Raw genomic sequence first — 27621 nt, 5'->3', positions numbered from 1 at the left:
CGGGTCAGTGTGGAGTTATCTGAAGTTTTAAGTTGCTTAAGTTTCATTATGTACGTCCATTTCATCACTTCCGTCATGTGACATAAATATTTTAACCCCAACCACGACCTTTTCCTAAACGTACCCAAGTAGTTTTTACGGTTAACCCTGACCAAACTGTGTTTAATGTCTAGTAACGTATTAAGGTTCAGTAATCCTGTTGCTGCTGGTATTTACCACCTGTTGTTTTGGGAGACACTGGCAGTCGATCTATTCATTTGCAGTGTAATGGTATTTCAAGTCAGAAGAGTTTTCTATCAGGTTGAACGACCCTATCGGGGATCATTTTGGATCTGGTCTTTTTGGTTTGAAGATGCACTTATGCACGTTGGGGTCAGGTTAGTTTTTCAACGATCTGGTCCCATGAAGACCTCGACCCTGTGTCCTGCAGCTGGGAGCTTTTTGACTTCCTCGGTGACCCCTACCAGGGGAACTGACACAACTTCATCTTCCTCCTCCTGCTCTTTTTCCTACTCTGTTTCCTTCCACTCCTACTTTTCCTCTTCATCCTCTTCCTCACATTTCTCTCTCTCCTCATCTTCGTCCTATGTCTCCTTCTTCTATTCCTCTTCTTCCCTCTGCCCCACCGCCCCCCTCCTCCCCGTTGCCGTGGGGATAGAGGGGATCACAAGTGACTGACAGCTTGCTGAGCCAATTGGATTCACCTCCAGCCGCAGAGCTGAACACTCATTGGCCGGTCTCTGGGGAACTGGAATGTATCAATGTGTGTATTAGTGTGTGTTTGTGTGTGTGTGTGTGTGTGTGTGTGTGTGTGTATTCATACTGTGTGTGTGTGTGTGTGTGTGTGTGTGTGTGTGTGTGTGTGTGTGTGTGTGTGTAATAGAGTGATGGATGATCTCCTCTCCAGCAGCAGAGGAGAGGAAGGATGGAGGAACGACAAACACAACCCATCATTCACTCTCAGTGTCTCTCTCCCCTCTCTCCTTTTAATTCCCATCTCTCTCTCTCTCTCTCTCTCTCTCTCACTCTCTCTCTCTCAGTCTCTGTCAGTGTCTCTCGCCCCCCCCCCCCCTCTCTCTACATCTCTCCGTCGCCGTGGCGAGGAAAAGAGAGAAGACATTGGTTCTTGGAGATACTCGAGGAAAACAGGAAAATAGCTGCTGCTGCTTCTGCTGGATGTTAACATGCAGCGCTGCGTGCCTTAAATAAAACACACACACACACTCACACACACACTCACACACACACGCTCTGTGCTGCTGCAGCCATGCCAGGAATACCTGCTGAATATCTGCTGCTGCATGGGACGTGATGGATACCGCTTCTACTGGTGAGTGTTTCATCGCTGTGTGACTTGTGTGTGTGGGAGTGTGTGTGTGTGTGTGTGTTGGGAGGACTGCGGTAGTCCCTGAGCGCTGTGGCGGCTCAGCCTGCGGTTCTGACAGCTGAGGGGAATAAGAAAACAGGGCTGGGGTTTTTTTTGTCGCAGGTTTTAAATGAGGATGCTGCAGCTCCTCAAGTCTTTCCCCTGTTTTGTCAGTTCGGAGACTCGTCTGTGTCGGCGTCACTCCACAGGTTCATCCCCTGAAGTCGGAGGAAAGGATGAAGCAGGGGGTTTGTTCTGGAAGGGAGGAGGGGAGGAGGAGGAGGAGGATGGGGGGGGGGGGGGGGGGGGGGTCGCGTTTTTGTCTTTATCAAGCAGGTCAAAGTGACGAAAGGCAAGAGAGACATGCGACAAAGGTTTTGAGCCAGGCTTGAAACCCCCTGGGGGACCACATTAATGAGCTACACGTCCCTCAGGAGCCCGAGCCACCAGGACGCTTCCGGAGCGCTAACGAGGTGAAAGTGTCCGAGCTTCATGTGGACGGACGGCGTATGCCCGCGTGTGATGTGGCAACATGAGTCAGGAGCTGCTTATATGTGGACGGATGCAGGCAGAGTTTAGACGAGCGGGTCACAGGATTGGCTACAGGGCGATCTGCTCTAACGGGAGGAAAGACGTTCCCACCACTGCCTGCCTAATTTACCAGAACCTCCGTCTCCCTCCGTCGCTCCCCTCACTCCCTCCCTCCCGCTGTATTTAAACCTCGCTCATAATTAACAGCGGTGCACTACCGTGTCTTTAAGTGCGCATATTGAAATTCGGCACATTCCCGCCCCGGCTAAACGGGGGGTCAAGTAAAAGGGGTCGAGTCCTCCTGATGGCGCTCAGTTTTCTCACGTCAACATGCAGCAGCGTCAGAGACTCTGGGAGAGCGAGCAGCGTCGGCCGTGGAGACTTTAAAGACGCAGCCCCTCTCCTCTCCACAGCTCCACAAGTAACACGTCAATGTTCATCCTTAATTTTCATCACATGATTTCTCAGAGGGCTCGCAGCACATTTGCTCTGATTAGGCTGCACAAGCAAAACAGCCCATTATTTTTATTTAATTGACAATAGCTGGAGGATTACTCCAATGTGACTTAATGCTAATTTAATAATGACACTATTTTCTCTGGGTATTCACTCCCTACATGAGAGGGGAACAGAAGCTGTGAACAAAACACGTCTGAAGAATAATGAGCAGCCTTTCATACACACAATAACTTATCAGAAAATATTTCACAACCTGAAAGTGAGGACATGTTCATATTCGACACACAGAGAATCTGAAACAGGACAAAGAACCCTAGCAGAGACTGACTCTTAAAGAGAAATTTAAAAGATACCAAAACATCCTGTTGACCCCTTGCAGACTGTTCTGGCTATTATCAATAAAGATTCCTTTGCTGGCAATAATACTAACAGGGCAGAAACTTGCTGCCCAAACTTCTAAAACAGAGAGAAAAGAGGTGTCATCGGCGTATATGGAAGACGTGGACAGTGTGGTTTGTCTGTTTTGCATAAAGTATTTTCCATGCACATGATGCGTTGTGTCGCCATAGTAACGTCAGACGCTCTGTTAGCCACTTCACGCAAGCTCAGTGAGTAAAAAAGGCCCTGACCTCAGAGACTCGACTGATCTTAAACAGCCGTCCAAAATTTATGACGTGTCAGAAATTCATCCACTGACTGGTCCTCACTAACCTCCGGTAAACTGCACAGGACAAAGCTGAAATGTGCTCAAACTCCACAGTCGTTTGGCAAAAAAATCAGGTCAGAGGTGGACTAAATAATACCAAAGAACCACCTGAAATGAAGACATACATTATACATATTTGCATTCAAATTATTACGTCCAGACAGCAACTGCCCAATCATAGATTAACAGCTGAAACTAGGCACCGCAGGCCTGTCAAGTTTTGCATTTCTCCACGTGTTGAAGCGGTGTGCTTTCAACATATTCCCACAGCGGCCATTTTCCTCTGAGGTCACACTGGGTGAGAAGCTCAAAGGTTTCACAGGTTCCACCTGACTGATTAGCAACTGAAACGACGATGGATACTGAAAATCTGAAGGGACATCAGGCCAAATTTCAAGCTAAAACAACATATTTGATAATCCATTAGCTTCCGTGAGACAGTTATCATTAACCACCTCCTACCTAACATTACCTTTTGATAATGTTACACGATACGACAGGAAAAGTTTGAATGAATTCTGAAAGATCAATGGAAAAAATGCAAACCACAAGAGCAAACGTGAAGAATGCATTAAACTTTGTCTTTATCTGCTCTAAGCTTCAAACATTAGCATGTCTGGCTAACTAGCTTACTACCTGCAGCAACGTTACCCCCAAACAAACTCACGGCTTATCCCCACCAGTGGTTACACTGGGGTTTGTTTTGTCAGGGGTTTGAGGAGCAGATGGTGCAGAATCAAAGTCGCTCTCTGGTTAGCTCTTATCTCAGCCCTCTTCCTGAGGTGATCGATGTCTGGCTGGTCTGACCTACGTGACCATCTCAAGGTTGTACTAATCTAAACCCTGCACTTCATTTTCCCACGTTAATGAGTGTATTTCTGTCATCATATACATCTTATACTAATGTTTCATGGGATGTAGCTTTAGCCTCAGTCTGTCAGTCTGTTAACCAACAAAAGTGAGCAATGAAGACTGGAAAAGAAGAAAAACAAAGGCAAACCTTCTTGACTGCACAACCTAAAATACAGACTGGGGAGATGTTTTTTGGTTTGTTTGGACCACTTCAAAAAAGAAAAAAGAATAAAATCTAAAGTCAGTGTTTCCATCAGTAACAAAGATTCTTCTAAAAGAAAGAAAATGTCGACAAGCTTCAAATGTTAGGATATGAAAACGACACACTGGAAAGGTGAAAGAAAAACTCCCATCATCTTGACACCAGTTATGTCAAAAATTAGGTTATGTCTCAAGCACAGAATTAACACATCATTTACACCCCTTTGTTACAAGAACAAGAACAAACAAGATTAAGTCTGAAAAAGGTCTGTGGAAGTTTGCTGTTCTCTCTCTGACCTCCTCAGCCAGTCAGAGTTTCTACAGCAAACTACTTCTTGTTTCTCATCATGTTTTTGTTTTTTCCTTGCTGGAATAAACTCTTTTTTTTCATGCACGGAGAATGAATTTGCATCGTAAAACTTCAACATCTCATTACACAGAATGTTTAGCAGAGAAACATCGAGAACTAAAACCCGAGCTGCAGATTTGTAGAAGTCCAAACATTAGTGGCAGAAAATAAACAAGTACTGTACTGGACGTCTGTGGTTCTTGTACTTTCCTTGACTTTTTCTATTTGATCTACTACACCGTGTTACAGATTTAACTACCCAACAGCACATGAAGTAGTTTAAATTCTGGTAATATTAAGGTCCTGCTTACATACGGATGTAATGACTCCCAACCCTTTTCCTTAAAGGTGCAGGAAGCGGTTGTGGAGAAAGAGGGTTGGTTGTTGAGTTTTATTCCCAGGTCATCAAATACAGACTCAACAATCAGCTGTCATACCAGCGTGTGATTGGTCTAAAACCTTGAAAACAGCCGAGACGAGGAGCAGAAGTCTAGTTTCTCTCAGACCGCTTCAGTTACATGATGCTTAAAGATTATGATGAATTTGCACATTGAGTCCAAAAATAAACCGCCTCCCTCAGCTTTAATTGAGCCCCTTTAATGTGTCTGCATAACAATAACACTACAACTAATGATAGTGAGAAATTACAATAACTGCAGGAAGTTTGAATAAAATGATTTAGATGAATTTTGAGCAGATAATTTCCTGTGAATGTTGCGTCAGAGTTTTCTTGTTATCTTTAGGAACTTTTTATATGATTCTCTGTCTGTATTATGTACTTCTAGATACTAACAAGGTTGTTTTTTGACAGATTCAGTGATATTTACTTCTTGACACATTGGACATTGTTGTGTTTGCTCTTTGGTTGCTTTAACTGCGTACTTCTTGAATGCAGGACGAGACTGTAGCAGAGAGTCAAGGTTTCATAAATAGCTTGTTTTCTCTTTCTGTGAGACTTCTTTAAATTTTATATCTTAAATAAGAAACTAAACTTCACAAATAACAACTTCATTTAGTTTTCGTCATAGAATTAAATGAAATGCTGAGATCTAAGCTGACTGTGTATATATATTTTTAAAGTTTTCTTACAACTGTTAAAATCAAGAAGGCCTTGTAACCTGTTAACCTCCTGAATTTTTAAAATTTTGGTATTAGTATTAGAGTATTAGGATTATTAGTTATTAGGGGGTATTAGCTCTTCTTTTACTTTTTAAAAACTGTTTTTTATTAAGATGAAACCTGAAAAGTATGTCAACTTTTGCATTAATTAATCTTCCATTCATTCACCTGTCATATAAAGTTTATATGCAGCATTTCATTTTAAAACGTTGTTTGTTCTGTTTTCTCTACATGACAATCAAAACTCAGACTTTTGTTACTCTGCTGGGAAAACATTCTGGTCAGAAAATAGTTAAATTGCTCTTTTTCATGTACACTTATAGTATTTTTTCTTGGCTTAAAAATGTAAAATTTAAATACAGTGACTCTAAAAAAAAAAAAAAGTCTGGTATCTATCTTTTAAAAAAGCAGCCAAGTGTAACTTTAAATTCCAAAATCTGCAGTTCAGGTCTTCAGATTCTCCCAAAACAGTCAGGAGGACATGACCTTTGTGTGTTAGAGCTCTGCCTTAAAGAGAAACCGAACCTCGACAGATTCCCAGGGTTCTGCTCACGTCTCAGGTTTTACTTTGTCTGGGAGCTTCTTGTTTTTTTTTAAAATTCACTATAAAAACCAATATTTACTGGAGGTCTAGCCAAGCATTTCTGAGATTCATGATATTTTTTCAAAACAGCAATATTTTCTCCATTTCTCAGACGGACGCTTGAGGGAGAATTTCTTGGAAAACAAATACAGTCTGTAATAAAAAGTGATAGAAACTCATTTGTCACATAAATTATGATGTATGCTTGGCTCCATCTCATTGTGCGAGCGCTTGCAAATGGATTCAGACCTCCAAAACTATCTATCCTCCACTGTTTCTGCAGTCTGCACCACCACCTCCAGACGAAAAACAAGACGTCTCCATCATGTCAGTGTGACCGCTGGATCTGAATATCGTCATGTGGTTTTGATTTTCAGACATCGTGAAATCATGGACTTTAATTTCTCCCTAATCTTTTATTTCTTTCTAACTCCACACCAGCAGATATTTTTCAGGATGTCCTCTCTAGAAAAACATCTGTACAGGTCGTCTGTGCGAGCAGCTTATTATGAAGTTCACATTTATTCTGACGCTGTGACCTCTAGTGGCCGTAGTAATTATGACAGGAGCAAAGGAGGACCTAAAGTGACATAGTCTAAAGAGAGACGAAGTCTGCATTCAGAGGAGATCAAGGTGGGATGAGTCAAAAACACCTGCACTTTCAACAGCATGGTCTTCTGTGCCATTTTGAGAATCACTGGCACACGATCTATTCAGTCTGTCTGGTATGAGGATGTGTTGTATTTTGTAGTTTCCAGCCCCGACTGATGCTGACTCAGGTGACATCACTAGAAGACATTCACAGAGCTCCATTTGGAGTCGCTATGTATGCTTAAATGCTTAAAAGAGGGGTCCTACACCTTTTCTGCAGTCAAATTCAAGGACTTTTCAAGTGTTCTCAAGGTACATTGTCAAGTTTTTCCAGCACCTTATAGCTGCAGTAAATGACATATTTATATATGTTTAAAAAAATGTTTAAATCAGATGTTATTGTGCTATAAACAACCAAAATTAAGTTTCATGACGGACAACAACAGAAGGGAGATAAAGTAGACATTCTGTTAGAGCTGCAACAAGAACGAATATTTTAATTCCAGTGAGTGTTTAAAGGCGCTATAGAGGTCGCTGTAGAGCTCCAGCACCTCAGACCAAAACAAATACATGCTTTGTTTTGTCGAACTTGGCAGTGCTGATCAAATATGGAGCACGTTTCCGGTACTGCACCACCTGTTTCTCACTGAAAATGTTTTCAGAAACACATTTTATTGACTGTTTAGTTTCAAAATAAGAAAGATCGTAACCAGGCGGCTGCCATTCTGGCTCTCGCATCTAGAAGGGAGGCCCAGACACGTTAAAGATCTCATGAGAGTTATTATATTGAACATTAACCAGGTGATTTCTGTCCCTAAACCTACTCAGATCTTAAAGGGACATTTCACTCCAAAAACAGGAATACATATTTTTCCTCTGGCCTGTGGTGTTGTTCATCCATTTAGATTTTTTTTGGTGTGAGTTGCAGAGTTTTGGAGATACTGGTGTCTGGCATCTCTCTAATATAATGGGATTGGATGGCACTAGGCTGGTGGTGCTCTAAGCGCCAAAATAATTAATATGACAAATTCAAAATGAGTGTTTCTTTCCAAAAGCCATGACCTGGTTATTCAAGATGATCCACAGGTCTTTCTTTCTTTCTATTTTTCTTTCTTCTTTCTTTCTTCTACATATAAATGCTCACAACACGGTCTGTGGATTGACCAGGAAATGATTTGTAGAAACAGACATTGCTGTTGAGTTTTTAAAATGTTTTTTTTTTTCTTTGTTGCTTTGAGCACCACAAGCTGAGAGCCATCTAGTCCCATTATACTGGAGGGAAGACAGACATCTCTATGGCTGGTGTCTCCAAAGCTCTGCAGCTCAAACTAAGCACTGCTGATCAGAAGCGGATCAATAGGGAAGACCGTGAAGGACTTGCAACAAAACCACAGGGAGCCTGACACCATTCTCTGCTCAGGAAACCAGGACTCCAAGAGCAGTTTGATATCTTACTAAAATGACTGTTGCATTTAGCGCCTTTAAATGGTTGTTAAGGTGCTAATATTTTCCTATTGATTTCCCCTCTAAAACTATTGAAAATTCCTCCTGATTGGGCATTTTTCATTCTGATTAGGGTATTATTCCAATTATCAGTGTAATATTAGTGTTCAGGTCCGGTCCAGCAGCAGAACAGAGCGACGCATCAACGCAGAGTGAGAGTGTGAGGCAGCAGCATCAGCTCTGTATCCAGCGACCTGTCAGAGTGGATATAAAAACCCATCTGCTGCTGCCTCCTCCACACTGAACACACAGGTGACTGCAGCTCTACACATGTACCACCACGAACCAACAAACAGAGGTCACGCTGTTAGACCCTGTGTGTTTACAGTGTGTGTACAGTGAGTGTGTGCGCGGGGGTAATTAACAGTAGACGGGCCGCTGATTAAAGAGAGAAGTGTGACTCGTGGGAGTGGAGGCTAAGTGTGAATTCTAATGCCAACGATGCTAACAAGGAGCGTGCACGGTGGAGGGGGGGGGGAGCAGAGCCGGCGGACGGGCCTCACATGGGAGCGGTTTAATGGTAAATCAATGGCGGACGGAGGGAGGAAAGGAGAGGAGGGAGGGAGGGGAGGAGGAGAGATTTAATGCAGAAAGGTTGATCTCATCTCGGCGTTTTGGCGTCACTTTCATGCCAATAAGACCCGGTGAAATCAATTAAAGGCGAGACAGAGGGAGGAAGCACACGGACGCAGCGGGTACACGCTGTTCTGCTCATGTCTCTGCTTTCTGCTGTAAACTCCAGCTGGTGATGATGATTCTGATCAATTTATTGATTTTAAATAATGGCATGTGGTTGTGCTGATCCAAAATCTAATCAACTGTCTTTCATTTAACCCTTTAAACCAGTGTCTTACTCAGTTTCTGCTCCCTTCATTCACAAGCCTCTGTCTTAACTGGACATGTTGAGTAACAGTAGTGGAAAGTAACTAAGTACATTTACTCTAGTACTGTTCTGAGTTACCTGTAGTGGAGTAGAAGTATAAAGTAGCAAAAAAATGGAAGTAGTCAAGTACATTTCAGAGGGAAATTATTTTTTAACCTTTAGTTACTTTGCAGATTCAGATTAATAATATTAAATATAAAACTTAAATTATAGATAAAACTTTATTGATCCCTGAGGGGAAAATAACAGGCTATGCAGCAGTACATGAAGTAATAAACACGAGCTCTACCTTTAAATGCTGCTACATTAAAGTGATGTACATACTAATGCATCAGTAATTATGATCCAATATTATAATTTACCGTATACGATTCTGAAATTTTACCTTTGGTACTTGGGCTATATTTTAATGCTCATGTTTATTTCAGTCAAATTTAACTTCAGTATTTATAGAGTTGTATTTCTACTTTCCTTAAAGACAGAATCTGTAGGATTTGTTCAAGCTGATTTCTTCCAGCAGGATGTTCAATACTGATGTTTTAGGTTGATTAAGAGTCTCGAGCCGCAAAATAAAGAAAAAATAAGTAAATACATGCAGGGGGCTGCAGGGTCTCTGCAGATACAGACACAAGCACACACTTCTAGTGGCTCATAAGTGATGATTAAGAGGGATTATATGAGTCTATACTATTTAAAATTTCTTTTAGGAAAATGGTGCATACCGTGCCTTTAAGTAGCATTTTGAAAACAGGACTTTTACTATTTATGAACTGGCATGTGAGTGGACCTACAGGCAGCTTGAAGCTGTTTAAGGTTGTTGTCTGTATGTTTTCAGATTTTCAACACCCTGTATACTGTATATTTATAGAAAACTGGACAGGAGGAGAGCGTCAGTGTCCCAGGAACAGAAGAACAACATGTCCTCATAAATAAACAACAGAGTAGGTTGTTTGCCAGTGATTCTGAAAATGACACGTGAGCGCAGCCTGTTCTTCGCCACCACGCGGTTAACGTCGTGAAATGGTTGCAGTTTGATTTGATTTAGACACTAAAACTACTTGATTATGTTTAGGAAAAGATAATGAATTGTTATCATTTCACCACTTTATAAAATATTAAATAATGTATAAATTAATACCATATGATTACTAGACACATTTGTTTACTATTAATTAACTGTTATTAATGCTTATTACTGCATTAACTAATGTTAATTAATGGACATATCATAAAGTGTTACCAACATTTTTTGTGTTTTTTTCAGATCAACAGCAGATTTGTTTGTTTTTGCATCACTGTAATAAGAAATTATCAAACTATGCTAACTAAAAAACATTAATTTCCATGGGATTGTGTTCACTGAGCTGCTGCCTCGCTGTCAGGCAGAAAACCTCAGCGATGTTTATGTAGAGATGAAGAACCGTCTGCCTCCTGATGACTGAGATTTGACGTCATCGTCGGGTTCAGTCTCACGCTGAAGCTCTTATGAACCGCTGATTTACTGTAGCGCTCAGCAGGAGAAGATGGAGGGAGAAAAAAAATCCTCCTCTGCTGATGAGTTTGTTCTCGCTTTCTTTTTTGTTTTTAATCAGCCCGTCCTCTTTCTGTAAATCAGCGCCGGGTTCAACATGTTCTGTCAAACTAACTACAAGGAAACTTTGCATGTTGGCGGCCTCACAGCGTCCCAAGAGACCAGTGTTTGAATTTTGTGGAATTCATTTCCAAGAATTTATTCACTGTACGGAGAACCAAAGCCAACTGATGTTGAATTAAATAAATATACACAAAGAGAATAAAGTTTCAGAACAATAACACTGAGCTCATCTCTCACAGTTTTAATTATAAAGAAAAATTTCATTTAATAAAGAGAAATGCGTGAATAGATGTATCAAACTCATAAAGAAACCTAGAAACTAAAGTCTGTATGTCTGCACACGTCTACATTGAATAATTCCTAATTTCTTACTTTATCTTTTAATTCACGCTTCCTTATTATGTTAAAACTAAGTATTTTTCCTGCAGGTTTTAGATTCAAATACATAACAAAGGATAAAGAGGAAGGTAATCCAGGTCTGCAAGCCCAGACAAGTTCCAAACATGGACCCATGTTATATATTTTCTTGCATTGTGTCTTACATTATCCTAAAAGTTTCCAACAATTGTGAAACTCAGAGAAACCTGCAATTTATTCAAGGTAATGGTGCGTTTCATTTGGTCACCTGTCAGTGGCGTCATGCTCCCTCTAACCCTGCTAGTTTCAGGAAAACATGGGAAACAGTGAGGCCAACTGGCTAACTAATTCATCACTGTGCATTATCTGCAAAAGTGAAGACAACAACTCCCATGATCCCATGCTACTTCAGAACATGATATTGTTTAAGAGATCACAAGTGGCAGAAGTTACACACTGTGCTGAGTTTAGTACTTTATCTAAGTATGTAAATTAAAATAAGTCAGTGTTGACTTTTGGTTTCGCATGAGACACAAACAGCGGTCTGCTGGGTGACAATTATGGCTGCAGAATTAATCGAAATATTATTTAAATCACAGTGGGGCAAAGTACAATATCCAAACTGTAAATGCAACTTTTTAAAAGGAAACAGCATTATAATGTAGCGCTGCAGAGATGTCCTGGCCTGCAAATCTTGCTCTCTGAATGTAAGAAAACATGTTTTCTTGTTACAGACCCCAACAAATATCATTTATTTTAATACTTTTTTCAATTCAAAAGAAAACTGTGACGCAAAAATGAGTGAGAGTCATATTGCAATCACGATATCATGCAGCCTTCGTGGAAAAATCCTGTTTGTTGACCCGTCCATCCCCCAAATCTGGATTTTGTCGCTCTTTATACAACATCACCTGACTTCCTCCTTTGATCCTGTCATATTTACTACGGCCTCTAGATGTCGCCGCCTAACAAATGTAAATATGTGTCGTAATAAGCTGCTGGCACAGACGACATATGGTTGTTTTTCTAGCGACAACAGGCCTTCCAAAATGATCCATGTGTGTTTTCTGACAAATGTCTTTAAAAGCTGCTGCAAAAATTATTCTAAAAGAGAGTTTTCTGATTAGCCGCTGCTGTGGTTAAGGTTCGGTTCGGCTTAGGCACAAAAATAATCTGGTTGCCGTTGGATAAAAGATTCTGTTCATGGTCAAAGTTCTAACAGCAGAAACTCAGTCTGAGTCGGTGCAGAAACTCCTCAGTGAGATTCAGGCAGATAAAACGGATGGATTTTTACATCAAAATCGTGTCTAGAGCAGCTTTGATAGCGCTTTAGAAATAAATTGGTTTGAAGTTGAGATCTGCTGCATGGGTTGTCCTTGAAAGGTGAAAGCACATGAGGTTTTTTTTTTTACCTCTGCTTTTGAGAGTGCAAAAGGAAAAAAAAAACAGTTTTCTCTCACTAACAGCGAGATCAGAGGTCCAAGATGAAGGGTCAGAACAGCAAACATGGAGCTGGTGGGCGTTCAGTACGTTGCTCAAAGGCACTTTTTTCCCAGCAGGTCGAGGGGTTGAAGGACAGCAGCGTGCTGTCTGGGGGTCAAACTGAGATTTCCAGCTGAGTCTAATGGAAAAAAAAAAACCTCAGCAGCTAATAAAACATTAGAGAGAATCTGACGGTCATTACACTGTCTGTCTGTCTGCAGGGAGGAGAGTTATTAACAAGAAATCCATACAGAAGTGAGGTCAGATACATCAGAGCCTCCAACACGAGTGTTAATTACAGAAAAAAACTTTAAAGCCTCCAGCACAGACAGTCCAGAGTTTAGTCTATCTGAAAACACAGACAGTTATTTATCTGATTTACCAGCTAATGGATGATTTCACAGCAAATTTAATCGATAAATGTGTCTGATTATTTATTCCGTTTATCCTCCTCAGAACAGGACACACTGGAAGCAGAAAGATTCATGATGAATATAATCCTTATGAACAGATATCAAGTCAAGTCAGTTTTATTTGCATAGAGACAAATCATAACAGAAGTTATCTCAGAGGAGCTCTAGACTGAACTCGATATGATATTATTTAGAGACGCAACAATTCCCACCATGAGCAAGCGCTTAGTGAAAGTGGAGAGGAAAAACTCGCTTTCAAGGAGCAGAAACCTCGAGCAGAGACGGGCTTTGTATTCATGTGAGTGAAGAATCTGCAGCCAAGAGACCAGATTTAGTTATCGGATGAATTCTGGTTTGTAGTCCGAGCAGTATTGACCAATCACGTTTGAGCAGGTTTTGGTTGCATGCAGGTAAACTGTCCATGTGAAGAGCAAAAGATGTGGAACACACAACAGAAATGCAGTTTCTGAACCCATCAGCTACTGTCTGACGACAATTTAGCTTTTTATTAAGGTCGGATGATATGACCCTTAAAGAATTTCACAATATTTCAGTTTAATCTGCCGGAACAATTAAAACTCTCAGTACCTTTGTAATCTCCTCGCAGGATTTTTGTTTCTCCTCGTATTTAACTGGGTGCTTCTGCTTGACTTGGTAAAATTAGTTTGTTGTTTTGTTTCTTTAGTAGTTAAAGTCTGCTTACATATTCCTGCATGTTTTTTGCACATCAGATCTTTTGTAACCAAACAACTTCTACACGACTGAAGTCGCTCCTCTTTTTAAAACTCTACAATATATTCTGAACGATACAGCGTGGCACACCTTTACTTTTTATTACCTTTCTAAAAACATGTACTATGCAGATTATGTAGATATCTGTTTATAGAGATTAGCCTCTGATTCAATTCTCACGTCCCAGGTTGCTAATCAGACGGTAAACAATGACGGCACTCAGGAAGAGGAAGTCTATCCAGATACAGTGGAAGCTACTCTGCGCGGCCATTAATGTCAGAGGCTAAACTGTCATATCAATGTTACACCGGAAAATTTGTCTGTCAGGCCTGTTATCTTCACGTCAGAGTCATAAATAATAAATCGACCAACTGTCTGGACCATGTCTGCCTTGGTTTTTCGTGCCGACCGGTCATGCACCTGTTAATTAATTGCTTGTTGAATGTACGCTATGTTGCTTTAAACTCAGTGATCTCAACCCATCTGCGAACAAACCTGACTGTGAGCAGCTTTACAGCAACTATTTTATGGTCAAAAGTAGTTAAAATGATAATTCGCAATGATGCAGTATTTATGGATTATCTAAGGTAAAAGGGACACAGGCTTTGGAAAGATATGTTGCTGTTGAGTTCTTAAATTTTTTTTTTTCTCTGTTGTATTAATTAGTTTAACTGGTCCTTTAAAAGAATAGTTAGACATGTATGCTTATTTACTCTCTGGTGGAGAGTTACATAAGAAGATTGATAGCAAATGTGTCTCTCACTAATCAACATGTTTATTATTTTGCACCAAAATCTTAGTATAAAAATGATAATTTATGGTTCTGATGAGCCCGTTACCAGGCAACTGGTGGAAACTCCAGGAAGTCAAGTCAGACGACCCACCGTCAAACTGAGACCGAGCGTTTCAACACTTTGAATTATGTAGAGATTAAACGGACCAGATATATGTGGTGATTAGCGTCCACTTCAGAGAGCAACAATTAAAGCACAATAAAGTGTTGTGGTGCTTGACAGGTGCCTCAAAGGTTTCCTGCTCAGTCAAGACACAACAGCAACGAGTCGACTGCGTCCAGTGAACAGAAAAACACTGGTAGTTCATTAAGCAGTGATTAAGGGTTTCAGTTCATTCAGACTAAAATGAGCTAGTTTGTGTTCATTTCCTCTGTTTTGTCCTGCAGTGTAGTCCAGCACAAGTCTGTCCACTTGTTGTTGGAAAACAAAGGGAACTGGTCCTTTAGAAACTGCAGCGAGTTTGACTCAAGTGGAGGAACTTTCCGGCCGTTTGCTCGTGGTCTCACAATTTATTGATGATTTCTTGTCATCATTTTTCACAGACTGTTTCCCAAGACTAGTCGGATGCTTTGACTCGATGTGTCATTTCAAATTTGCTGCCGATGTGGCTGACAGTCAGATTTATTTTTTCAGACCGTGCTGGAACAATTTGCATAAAAATGTTAGATTTTTTTTTTCTGTTGGGATCTCTATTGATTTATTTAAGGTTGTGTCAAAGTCTGTTTCCCTGTCAATATGCGCTTCTTCTTCCCTAAATCTGACGCCAGTTGTATCTCTAAGTCGAACCAGAGGGACACTGAAACAGTATAATAAAACTGAGCAGATTATTGTTTGCATGATCGGGTTTAAACTGATCTAAAACAGAAAGCATGACAGCCACAGCGCTTATTCTTTTTACAGCGGAAAGTTAAGGCTTCTGTCTTTTGTGTCAGCACATTGTGCAGTCGCGATGATGTCATTATGTTACGTTTCCTGAGGTACAAATCGAGTGATGACACGCGGTGCCACAGTGAAGTGGCGCCAGCAGGGGAGCAGAGAGGCAGGTCGACAGTTCATGTCACACTGAGAATCAGAGAAATAAGATTGAGTCAGTAGTCTTGAGCTCATGTTGTACATATTTCTAGGAAATGACATCACAATAATGTTTCTGTTGCAGATGAAACTTTTAAAGGCCTTTAGACTTTCGCTTATAAAAAATGAGCATAACTCAGAAACTAAAAATGAACATAGTTCAAATAATTTAGTCAGTGTAGAGAAATAATTTGTTCATGTTTCTACATTTATACATTTCAATACTTACTGATTATTATGATGTATTGACTTACATGATGTTTTTGGCTTCTGCTACACAGATTTTAGGGGTTTGCATTTGAAGGTACTTCAAGAAATGACATCACAATGAGCAAAAATACCACTGTAGATACTTGCACTTCTATAGCAGAGTTCAAAGGGAGGAAACATCATCTGACAGGGAAGCAGACTTTGATGAAACACTGGGATGATCATTACATACTTTGCGTGAGTTACCAATATTTACTTTTATGTTTATTATTAGCAAACAGATACATTTAGTTCACCTTTTGCCAAAAACACGAGCATGTGCAATGAATGCGCTCCTTTAGTGCGTGAATATAACAACACTGTTTCTGCTGACTAAGTGATTAAGACACTTTTTCGTACATGTCATCTCCACCTCTCCCATCGTCATTTCTCTGTTAATACTACTGACAGCAGTAGGTGATTTGGTAAAGGGATTAATCCCAAAGTGCTATTTATCCATCTAGATTTTTTTGCTGTGAGTTGCAGAGTTTTGGAGATGTCGGACGCAGCGATGTCTCCCTTCTCTCCAATATAATGGCACTAAAAGGCGCAAGTTCGATGGTGCTCAAAGCTAAAAAAAAAAAAAAAAACATTTAAAAACTTCAAAACCAGTATCTCTTTCCAAAAATCATGACCTCGTTATGAAAGATAAACCACAGACTTTGTTGTAGTTCTTGTTGATTCTACTGCAGAAAGAAAGTAGTTCTTTATGAACCAGCTGCTACTTCAGCACCACGGACAGCTCCGTGGATTCATCAGTACACAGCGAGGTGAATGATGCTTCAGAGTCACGGTCAGTGCCTTAGATTCTTTTAACACAAACCTCAGTCAGATAAAGTGTCAAAGAGTCACGCAGACTAGACTAACTTATTCAGACTGAACGACTCCTTTGCCCCTGACCTCCTCTGCTACCAGGGGGTGGAGGATGGGGTGTGGAAGTTTAACAAGTGCGATGGCGTTCAAATCGTTCCTCAAATCGCCTACTGATCGACAGAAAGGTCGAAGTGCAAAAACCATTCATTTGGACACTTGAAAGTCCTCGAGAGCTGCTTCTTTCTGGAAAACAGAGCATCTTGTGCTGAACTACTGGGTTTCCTCACAGATCTTTGAACCATCCTGCCTTTTTTTTTTTTTTTTTTTTGCCCGTCCTGTCAAATCTCAAAGCTTTACTGACTGATTGGCCACTGATTTACACTTAAAAACCTGTTCCAGCAGGAGTTACATCACATTAAGGAGGTAATGACACCACTTCATGAGACCTTTACCAATCTGTCTCCTTACTGCTTTCAGATGAAAAACTCTGAATCCTGAAATGCCAACTCCCCACTCGGAAACTGTGTTTTGACATTTTCTCACGCGCGTTTTGAAAAAGTTGGACAGAGTTATTCATTTGTGATCCATCGGTTACAGTAAAAGCATGAAAATTAGCCCCAAATTGCAGCCCATGGTTTTCATGTGATGACAGTTCTGTGGAGTGATAGCGGCGGGCTCTCTGTAGCAGTGCGTGCTGAATAAAACATGCTGGAGTGGGAGCACTTTATGAGACGTCTGCCACATTAGGACGGCAGCGCCCTAAGAGCTCTGCCCCCTCGGCCTCTCTTTCTCTCTCTCTCTCTCTCTCTGTCTCTCTCCGACGTATAAGAAATACATAAATATTTTACATTTGGGCCGCTTTAATCCATTCACAGAATGTCAATACTCAGCACTTAAAAAAGTGCTCAGGCTGGCAGTCCTGACGGGTTAAACAGGGCTGCTCTCTGGTCTGTATAATGCATTACTAAATACTTTTATCAACAACAGGACATTCTTCCTCTCTCTAAGTGCTGCATTGGCAGAGTGTGAGCGGGAGAGGCTGATACCGCAGGCCACATCCAGCTGACTGTTCCTTCAGCAGGAATCACTTCTTCTTCAGGCAGTGAAATAAATGCAGAGGCTCCGACCTCTGACCTCTGAGGTCATGACGGTTCAGGAATATAGAGCTGTGCGTGCTGCGGTGTGGCTCAGGATGTCAAGGGCTGCTACTTTAGCTTGGCGGGTAGAGCTCGGCAATAATCCTGCAGGGCTGGTGTTTGTTGAAGACGATTTTGGGGCAGTTTAGCAGAGAACGATGCAGAAAGAAAGGGGAGAGAAAATGCAACAGGTCTAGAACTGAATGCTGTGGTTCCAGAAAGTGTTATGGAATATGGTTACTTTAAAAAAAAAATTCAGATTACAGGACCCCGTTACATGCAATCTGTTATTCCCAGAGACTTCAGATGCTAGTTGGACAATAAATTAATCATTGACTGCCGTCTCATGACTGTGTTGAGAATTTTAGGACGGGATTTACTACTTTTTTGTTTAATCTTTATTAGGGACGTTCCTGGTGACTAATTTCACTGACGATTTAGCGCACATTTTAATTAAGACTAGTAAACTATTATAACAACGAGAAAAGACTCAGAAAGCGGTTACATTTGAGCAGAATTTTTAATTGTTAAAATTAAACCTGCATGCATTAGGAGTCATTTGCAGCAGTTAATTATATTTTAAATGGCACTGAAATGTGTGGCACTTTGCATCATTCGTTATGAACACTGCATGTTATCCTTCAAAACACGATAACAACTCAATAAATGCTTCAGCTTTTCAGACCTAAAAGGATCACAGTGTCATTGACATCATTTACCCAGAGCTGGCGTTAGCATTAGCAGTGCTAGCAGCAGCAGCAGCCTGCTCTGCTTGCAGGTTAATAAACTTAGAAGTTTTTTATTTCACGTGGGACACTGTTCATCCTCTACAACAACAGACTTTTCACTCTTTATAGCTAAACTAGCTGCGTCGGCTAACCATGGAACAGATCTATGCATTGGACCATTTTAATCTGAATTCCCCAAACAGCAAGAAATCGTAGTGTTGATAGAAAGGGTGCATGTAAGGAATAATGATGTCCTGCATCATCCTGTCAGGGTTTATTTCACAGAAATGGCCTGTTCCCTGTACATTTTCCCGCTAACAACAAGGTTACTTACCCTAAAAAAATCAATACCTTGATATAAAATATTAATTTAAAACTGATTTTAAGAATTTAAAAATGGTTTCATTGCTTCTCTGGAGGCTGCGATCAGAGCTGTGTCCATAGCAAATGCCTGCTCTTCACAGGATTGGTCTGTTATACATATAGAAACCGTCTGCTACACAGAAATAACAGACCTAATGCTGTAATTGACCAATCAGACTTGAGTATTTAACAAAGCCATGTAATAATTTGTGTTTAATGTACCCTGCTTTTTCTATTTGTACCCTACTGTAGCCTTCAGCCGCTGAGGCATGTGACTATCGACTTACATCATACAGTGCAGTGCAACCATGCATGTTTCACAGTGCTTACGTTTACTGTGGAGCTGGGGGGCAGATTAGTGAGGAGGCCAGGTGTAAATAGCTGGGTGCAAATAGACACTCCTTTTCTTTCTCGACATGAAATGAAAATGAAATATATTTACACGGCTAATGCACATGAATATTCCACTAATATTCCAATTTGTATGCAGCCATGCGTACTCTAATTAATCTAATTATGTACGTCTTATGGCTTATATTAAGTATCAAGTGTAAAGTCTGTCATAATGTTTAAAAGTAGGTGTGTTTCTCCTGGTGCAGGATGATACAGTAGAGGTTGAATGAACACCACTGAAATACTTTCAGGACATATTGTTCTCCTGCTGTTCTGCATCTGAATCACTGCTCCAAATTATGTTATATTTGTTACTGCAGTGCACAGGGAGATGCTGTCATCCCTAAATTTAGATAAAAATCTGTATCTCGTTTATGTGAAATTGGCTTTCAAGTAAAAACAACATTTGAAACCTGGAGAAGTGGACAAAGAAGCACCACATTTTGCTGGTTTTTTTTTTCATCATCCAACATATGACCATAACAGTAACTCAATATTCACAGCATCATGAAAGTCAGGCACCACTCTGATCTCCATTTTAAGCAAGTGTGTGTGTGTTTGTGCATGAAGGGGGAAATGAGGGAAGTCACTGCAGACTCTTATTGTTAAGTAATAAGAGGGAAATGAGTGTGCGAGCATCGCGGAAGTAAACAGGAGAAATTAAATTAGCGCACGGCGGCATCTCCTGAGAGCACACTCTCCAACCAAAAGAGAAAACATCCACTATTAAACGCTCCATTTAACATTCAAACCATGCTCGCTTCATTAGCATATAAGTTGTTTTTGTTGTTACCTAAATACTGTACATAAATGTGTTGTTTCCATCTCTGTGGAGAAGCATTTACATAATACTGTACCGTTAGATACACTACAGCAGCCTCCTCCTCCTCTCTGGGCGATGGAGATGGATGCCTGCAGGGGTTTTAATGAGTTGCATAAGAGCAAAACAAAGACGGCCAAGGAGTGATTGCAAATGGAAGTGAGCCATGTAAAGATGATAACACGCAAAATGTGGAGTGAAAATATACCAAACTATCCAATACCGCCTAATTATGTACTGACTGAATGAAGAGTTGCGTGCTGTAAAGGCAGATTGATTTGTTCTTACGCTCTTGTCACGGAGCAGCTTGGATGTAACTGTGTGTGGTGTTTCACACAGATGGCTGCAGAGGGAAAGAGACAGAGAGGCGGTGAGAGTATTCAAATTGTTAACATAAAAAAAGTTGTAATTCCCAGTTGAAAAATGCTATGTTATACGGCTCGCATTTAAAATTATATGTAATTAAAAGTAAAGAAGTGATCTCATGGGATGAAGGACGTTTTGAGTGTCATGTCTATGAATTTTAAACTTTTTGTGTGTTATTTGATGCCATTTGGTGAGTTTTGCTTGTGCAGAAAACAACATAATCATGTGACTCTGGGCAAAACTCACCACGTCGATAACCACTGTCAGAGGTTAGTCAAAAGTGAGGCTTAGTGGATCCAGAAAACAAAAAGATACCCTGGGTATGTTGAACTAGCTGAACTGATACAGGCCTCTGTTGTCCAAAAACTATCAAAGGGATAGTTCAGATTGTTTGAAGTAGCCATGGTCAGTGTATTACTTATGGTAGGTACAGTTTAGAGAAGCAAGTACCAGAACAGAGGCTGCAGGAAAAGAGAATTAATATGCATTCAAGTGTACGCAATATTTAGAATATTTTCACCAGTTTGCCATCAGGCAGCCTTTTACTTTGGCACCATGTTTTCTCAACCATAGTACGTCCGTATTTTTTCCCATAAGAGTGCCTGACTGTGCTGCAGTTGCATTACGTTGCGGATTTGGGTCTGAAAGTTTTCTTTTCCAAACATTAACAAACAAGTGTAAAACTGGTACACCTCCATGTTTGCAGTGATCATTTATCTGAAGAAGATTATGAAAAACCACACGAGTGAACTGCATTTCATTATTGTCATATTCAATCATTTTCATTTTCTTGTATTTGTTGTTTCATCCTTAAACTGCTGTAGTTGATCTGCGATGTAGTGCGCGATAGCAGGCGCAGGCTTTTTTTGATGGGAAACCACCGTTATACAAGCTAAATGTAGTTCTCCTTAAACCAACCAAACTCCATGGGTGAAATCAACAATTTTAGCTCGCAGACCAGGGGAGTTGCTGGTCCACCGCTCCCTGGATCTGTTAGTTTGTTTGTGTTATCGGTGAATCCAAACTCAGTCTTTAAAACACCAAAGTCACACAACAACACATATAAGCTAACCAAATTAGGCAGTGGTAGACCAGCAACTCCTGTGTACTGCGAGGTAAAATTATTGTTTTTGTCTATGGAGTTTGGTTAGTTTTGAGAAAGAGCGATATTTGGTTTATATAACAGTGGTTTCCCATCAGGAAAGACTGTCTTACGGCTAAGTAAAGCAATAAAAATATTCTAAATAAAGTGCACAGTAAAACTGATCTAGATTTTTGTGTGGATCTTTTTATGTGGCTAAATTACCTTTTGCTGCTGGTCCTGTCAACAGCAGTTCATGGCTCAGCTTCTGTGCCGGTGCCCCACCCTGCCGTCTACTGTAGGTAACACACTGACGGTGGCTAAGTGCTTCATACAACCCCACTTCAAAAAACCCGAACTCTTTATTTAATATAAATATATATATATATATGTATGTATTTGAGTAAGCAAAAGGACTTACTGCTCAGCTTTGAGAAAGGTAGCAACAGGGGGAATAAATTGAGAGGAACTCTTTCAGTTCTGCAAACCTGCACAAACAGACTGCCATAAACAAGCTAATATATGCATGAAGTGTCATAGCTCGTCCTCATCAGCAGCCAGCTGCTCCAGACTTCACCGACAGCTTCATCTACTGTCGCACACTCAGCTGTGGCTTCTGCACTCAAGGTCACAAATTAATCAAAACATCAATATGTGCAGTCGACATAGGCAAAGCCCGCCGTAGACCTGTCACCTGTACCAACAACATTGATTCAGTGCCTCATGAATTATGCAAAAAGCGGGCGAGGAGTCGCAGCACAAGACCTGCGGCGGCGAACTCATTCGACAGATATTTTTGGTGGATCTACAGCTCCTCAAGGTTGTGTGTATCAGCTGCCGCAAACTGTTTGCTTGTTGTTGTGTGTGGGTGATTTGATAAGTGCGTGCAGGTGCATTGTTCACAACAGACGAGAGGTTCAGGGAGCGGCGAAGCTCTGTTAATTATAACGTGGGAGAAAAAAACAGCTTGCAATGTTTTGCCTCTTGAATCAACATACTTTTGAGCATCATCTCGGAGCTCCAACTTTTCTAGGACACTTTTATTTCTCTGCTTTGACTGAAAAAGCAATGAAAAACACCAGCCCGTCTGCCAGAGTCCTCTCGCCCTTCAGCCATATAAAAAGACTCACAAGTGCCGTTTTTTTTTTGGTTTCAAACCTGTTAAATAATATGCGTAAGGTCAAGTTAATCATAACTTACAATTCCGATGGTGCGAGGAAAGCAATAAAATCAAATGAGGCTGAAAAGACTTAATAAGTTTCAATATTCCTAAATGTCAATATGCCTTCATATCTCAACAGCACCGTGTTATATTGGCCTTTTTTCTCTCCTTTCTCCCCAGATGGAAACTGACACCGGTGACAGCAACGGAGGATAATAATGATGGAAGGCAGAGTGATTCGTCCCCAGCCGGAGCCACAGCATTCCTCAACCGCCCCTCTGCTGCGTAGCGCCGCTCCCTGAAGGATACATCGACCTTGACATATCTCAGCGTGCATGACAACCTGGCACAGGCCGAGCTGAAAGGTTCCCTCTCTTTGCCAAAAGCTGGAAGACAACAGGGCCAAAGCTTCGGGGACCGGACGTCAGCAGAAATCCACTCTGTCTTGCTGCAGTAACAAATGAGCTTTTATTTGTGAAGTTAACAGTGCTAACAGCTGACTCCATAAGGGCCAATTACTGGCTGAAGGGAATACGGGGCCAAGATGAAGGAGACAGCAGTTGTGGCTTGTTTTCTGGCTGAGCTGTCTCTGGCTGCTTTTGTTCTGGCCTCTGAGGGGGCCGCTCATTGCCCTGCATTGTGTCGATGTGAGATACGACCCTGGTTCTCACCCAGCTCTATTTACACCGAGGCTGCCACTGTGGACTGTAATGACTTGGGCCTCTCAGCGCTGCCGGAGAGACTCCCCTCAGAAACACAGGTGCTGCTGCTGCAGACAAACAACATCGTTAATGTGGAGAAAACTTTGGATTACTTGGCCAACATCACTGAAATCGACTTGTCTCAGAATAACATTTCCTCGGTGAGCGATGTTTGTCTGGGGTCTCTCCCTCAGCTGCTGTCACTCCACATGGAGGAGAACTGGATTCAGGAGCTATCTGACAGCTGCCTCGCCACCCTGCCCAATCTCCAGGAGTTCTACATCAACCACAACCTGATTTTCTCCATTAGCCCCGGGGCCTTCCAGGGCCTGAGCAGACTGATGAGGCTCCATCTCAATTCCAATCGATTGACAAGCGTGAACAGCCAGTGGTTCCAGCATCTCCCCAACCTGGAGATATTGATGCTGGGAGAAAACCCCATCCTCGAGCTGTCAGATGTGAACTTTAAACCGCTGACTAACCTCCGCAGCCTTGTGCTTGCTAAGATGAATTTGACTGAAATTCCAGATAATGCTCTGGTCGGCCTTGAGAATTTAGAGAGCATCTCTTTTTTTGACAACTTGCTCAATCGAGTTCCCCGAGCTGCACTGACAAGAGTGCAGAATCTGAAGTTTCTGGATCTGAATAAGAACCCCATAGAGAGGATCCAGAGAGGCGACTTCATGGACATGATGCATCTCAAGGAGCTCGGCATCAACAGCATGCCTGAGCTCGTATCCATCGACAGTTTCGCCCTGAACAACCTGCCGGAACTGACAAAAATCGAGGCCACCAACAATCCCAGGCTGTCCTACATCCACCCCAGGGCCTTCCACAAGCTCCCCAGGCTGGAGACACTGATGCTGAACGGCAACGCTCTGAGCGCGCTCCACAGCAGCACCGTGGAGTCCCTGCCCAACCTGCGAGAGGTCAGCCTGCACAGCAACCCCATCCGCTGCGACTGCGTCATCCGCTGGGTCAACATGAACAGGACCGCAGTTCGCTTCATGGAGCCTGACTCTTTGTTCTGCGTGGAGCCTCCGGAGTACCAAGGCCAGCACGTCCGACAGGTGCACTTCAGGGAGATGACGGAGATCTGCCTTCCTCTGATTTCACCTGGGAGCCTCCCGCATCGGGTTGAAGTGGTTAAAGGGAGCTCTGTGTCGCTGCACTGCCGGGCGTTTGGAGAACCAGAGCCTGAGATCTACTGGGTGACACCATCGGGTGACAGGGTCCTACCTGGGAGTGTGTCCGATAAGTACTACATGCACCCTGAGGGAACCTTTGACATCTACGACGCCACAGAGCAAGAAGCCGGCTCCTACACCTGCATCGCTCACAATCTTGTCGGGGCTGACCTCAAGTCTGTGACGGTTGCGGTGGACGGATACGTCGCCCAGTCTTCACGGCAAGCTTTACACGTGTATATCACCTCTGTCACAACTCATTCTGTGATGATTTCCTGGGAGAGCACAGGTGGTTCGGTATCACAACTAAACTGGTCCATTTTAGCCGACGGCCACCATCTCTTGATGCCGTTCAAAGCCAGGCTTCCTGCTGATGTCAAGGAGTACCGCATCAAACAGCTGAAACCTTCCACCCGCTACCAGGTTTGTGTCGAGGTCACTGCAGCACAGCCCGGATACAGCTGGGACTGTGTCAACGTGACCACAAAGGAGGCAGCGGTCCCGAGGGAGAAAACAGAAAACTGGGACAGTCTGGTGATGGCGACTTGTGCTGTGTTTTTTATCGTGGTTGCCGTGGCTTGCTCTGTCATCTACACGTCTCTGTACAGCCAAGTGTTTTACAGGAAACTGATAGCAGACCCGGCTGAAACGCTGCTGATTGCCAGCTCTTACTCCTCCTCCTCCTCCTCCTCCTCTTCTTCTTCTTTCCTGGAATTTGGTGTGTCTGGGGTCAAGGTGAGGGCAACTGTAATAGACTTACAGGACGACTCCATGTAAGAAACGTCCTTGTCTGTAAAAGCACTTTGGGATTAAGCGAAGATGAAGAGTGATGGACACTGGACAAGGTAATTTACGTGCCCTCTTTTCACGACTTTCGATGGGACATTTTGCACTGGAGCTCAGCTGGGTGGCGACAGAGGATAATTCATGCACATTTACCGGCTAAAAGCAGAGACTGTTTTGTATTTCAAACTTGTGTCATTATAACAAGCTTAATCAGGCAGATATCTTGACTATAATCTACATGGCTACTGGTCATTCATGCAGTGCAACCAGAGTAAAGCACAGCACAGGAACTATTCTGTCTTAAATACCTTGTTGAGACGGCTTTGATGTCTGCAAAAAGCATTTTCCTTGCTGTGTTACATTAAACGGTGCCAAGCGAAGATAGTTTATAATGGCAGAAAAAAAAAACTTGTTAGTCTAGTGTACAATAAAACCGACTATAATGTAAACAATTTTATGAACAAATACATTTTTCATTAAACCTGTGTGGTGTCTTATAACTACAATCTTTTCTCGTCACATTTGGACACTTTCTACAACAAGACATGTCAGTTGCCACCAAAACACTTTGAAATACAAGATACTGAAGGTGCAGTGTACAACATTTACTTCATCTACAAGGTCGCAGCAGACCTCCAGCATCCCATGCTCGGTTTGATTGCTCATTAAAATTGGGTGTCACATGAACACACACTGCTCACAAAACTCAGATCACACTGTCAAACTAGGCAGCACTGATTAAATATGGATCGAGACGATACTTGCACTGCCTTTTTCCCCACCTAACATGTTTTCAGAAACATATTTTAGCGTAATACATTAAATATTGTAATCAGACGGCTGCCATTTTGGTTCTGGAGACTCCCAAAACTCAGATCAAGCTGTGGAACATGGCAGTGCTGATCAAATATGGATCAAGAGTATGTTCCTACATCACCTACTTCTCATGTAAAACAAAACAGAAACAGTACCGTTCAGCTGCGATAGAGCTCAACAGTGACCGCCGACTTTTTCAACAGCTCCAGTTCAAGAAGGGAATTTTCCCAATCATTCACTCCAGTGACGTTTACCCCTCGTGTCAACTGCTAGCGATTCAGACGTGTTTTTTATTTGCACGTCTCATGCAGAGGAAACATTTCATTTTTATTAATGCAGCTGTTTGCACCAGCTCCGTGCACGTTGCATCTCTGCTGCATCCGATGGGTGTAAACATGGGCTGAAGCATTTGGAGTCCATTTTGTGGACAATAGATGTGTAAACACGCTGTAAAAATGCCCAGTAAAAATGCACAGAAAACACAAGTTGTAAAAGAGTTGGAGCGGAGAGTGCACCACAACCAGAGATCAGCTCACTCTCCTCCAGTTTAATCCCACAAACTCTCACTTCACTTTGCCCACCAGCTCGGAAACAGGACATGCAGTTTTTTCAAAAGATACATTTACTGCCACTCGACAACTTCACTGCTAAACTTTAATCCCTCTGCTCTGATCACCAATACCTGTTTGTCCTGAGTGCAGCCACTGGCACACGTTTTTCTTTTTTCTCTGTTGCTCATCTCCATCCTCTGCACACAAACACACACACCACACTGCTTATGACACAATCGGTATCAAAGGAAAACACAGACTGCACAGAAAACTTGGCTGCATTTGCTGCTGGACACTTTGAAATGCATAGACATTATGGATCCTACTTCAATGTAGGATTGTGGGTAGTGGAGTACTCCTCCATGTTATCATGAATAAAACATCTTTTCACCACATTATTATTGTTCCACAGTCTCAGAGCTCGTGGTAAATCTACTGTGGATGGTTATGACATTATGACTAATAATACATTATCACTCCTATATTCAGAATATAAATGGGATTTTCTCTTCTGAACCTCACTGTCGAGCTCTGTACGAGATACACTGTGACTAGGCAGCCGCCATTTTGGCTCTGGTTTCCAACAGAGGCTCCCGAAGCTCAGATGAAACTGTGAAACTAAGGAGTGTTGATCAAAGGCGGCTCAAGATTCTGTTACTGCATCGCCTTGTCGCCGCCATGTTGAAAACAGATAAACTGAGAAGCTTGCATGATGACATAAACAGAGGGAGGGTGACTTCATTCTCTACTCAGGGTGTCATTACCCCACTATGCCTCAACAATAAGAACTGCCCCACCTGCCATGGGCAGGTAAAATGCCATGTCGGGCAAGTATTTTTTTAATGCACATATAGATTTCTTCTTTTACTATCACATTAAACTG

General features: G+C 41.9%; 2 protein-coding genes across 2 annotated transcripts in view; one reads left to right on the top strand and one right to left on the bottom strand.

The window, feature by feature from the left end:
• The window catches only part of immp2l (inner mitochondrial membrane peptidase subunit 2), a 193317-nt gene that overhangs the window by 33918 nt on the left and 131778 nt on the right, over positions 1-27621 (bottom strand). The gene's annotated exons all lie outside the window — the stretch shown is intronic.
• Positions 1070-25824, top strand: lrrn3a (leucine rich repeat neuronal 3a). The gene is made up of 2 exons (XM_084733639.1): positions 1070-1330; positions 22878-25824. The coding sequence occupies exon 2, from the start codon at positions 23242-23244 to the stop codon at positions 25360-25362; it is 2121 nt and encodes a 706-aa protein (XP_084589765.1). The 5' UTR covers positions 1070-1330; positions 22878-23241; the 3' UTR covers positions 25363-25824.

The sequence above is a fragment of the Lutjanus erythropterus genome, chromosome 13 (genome assembly GCF_056507025.1).
Source record: "Lutjanus erythropterus isolate fLutEry1 chromosome 13, fLutEry1.hap2, whole genome shotgun sequence".
Taxonomy (NCBI): Eukaryota; Metazoa; Chordata; class Actinopteri; order Lutjaniformes; family Lutjanidae; genus Lutjanus; species Lutjanus erythropterus.
This window is presented reverse-complemented; position numbering and strand designations above follow the sequence as displayed.

Bases quoted from the DNA above. Each gene is read 5' to 3' on its own strand.
- lrrn3a (XM_084733639.1), top strand. From the start codon at position 23,242: ATGAAGGAGACAGCAGTTGTGGCTTGTTTTCTGGCTGAGCTGTCTCTG.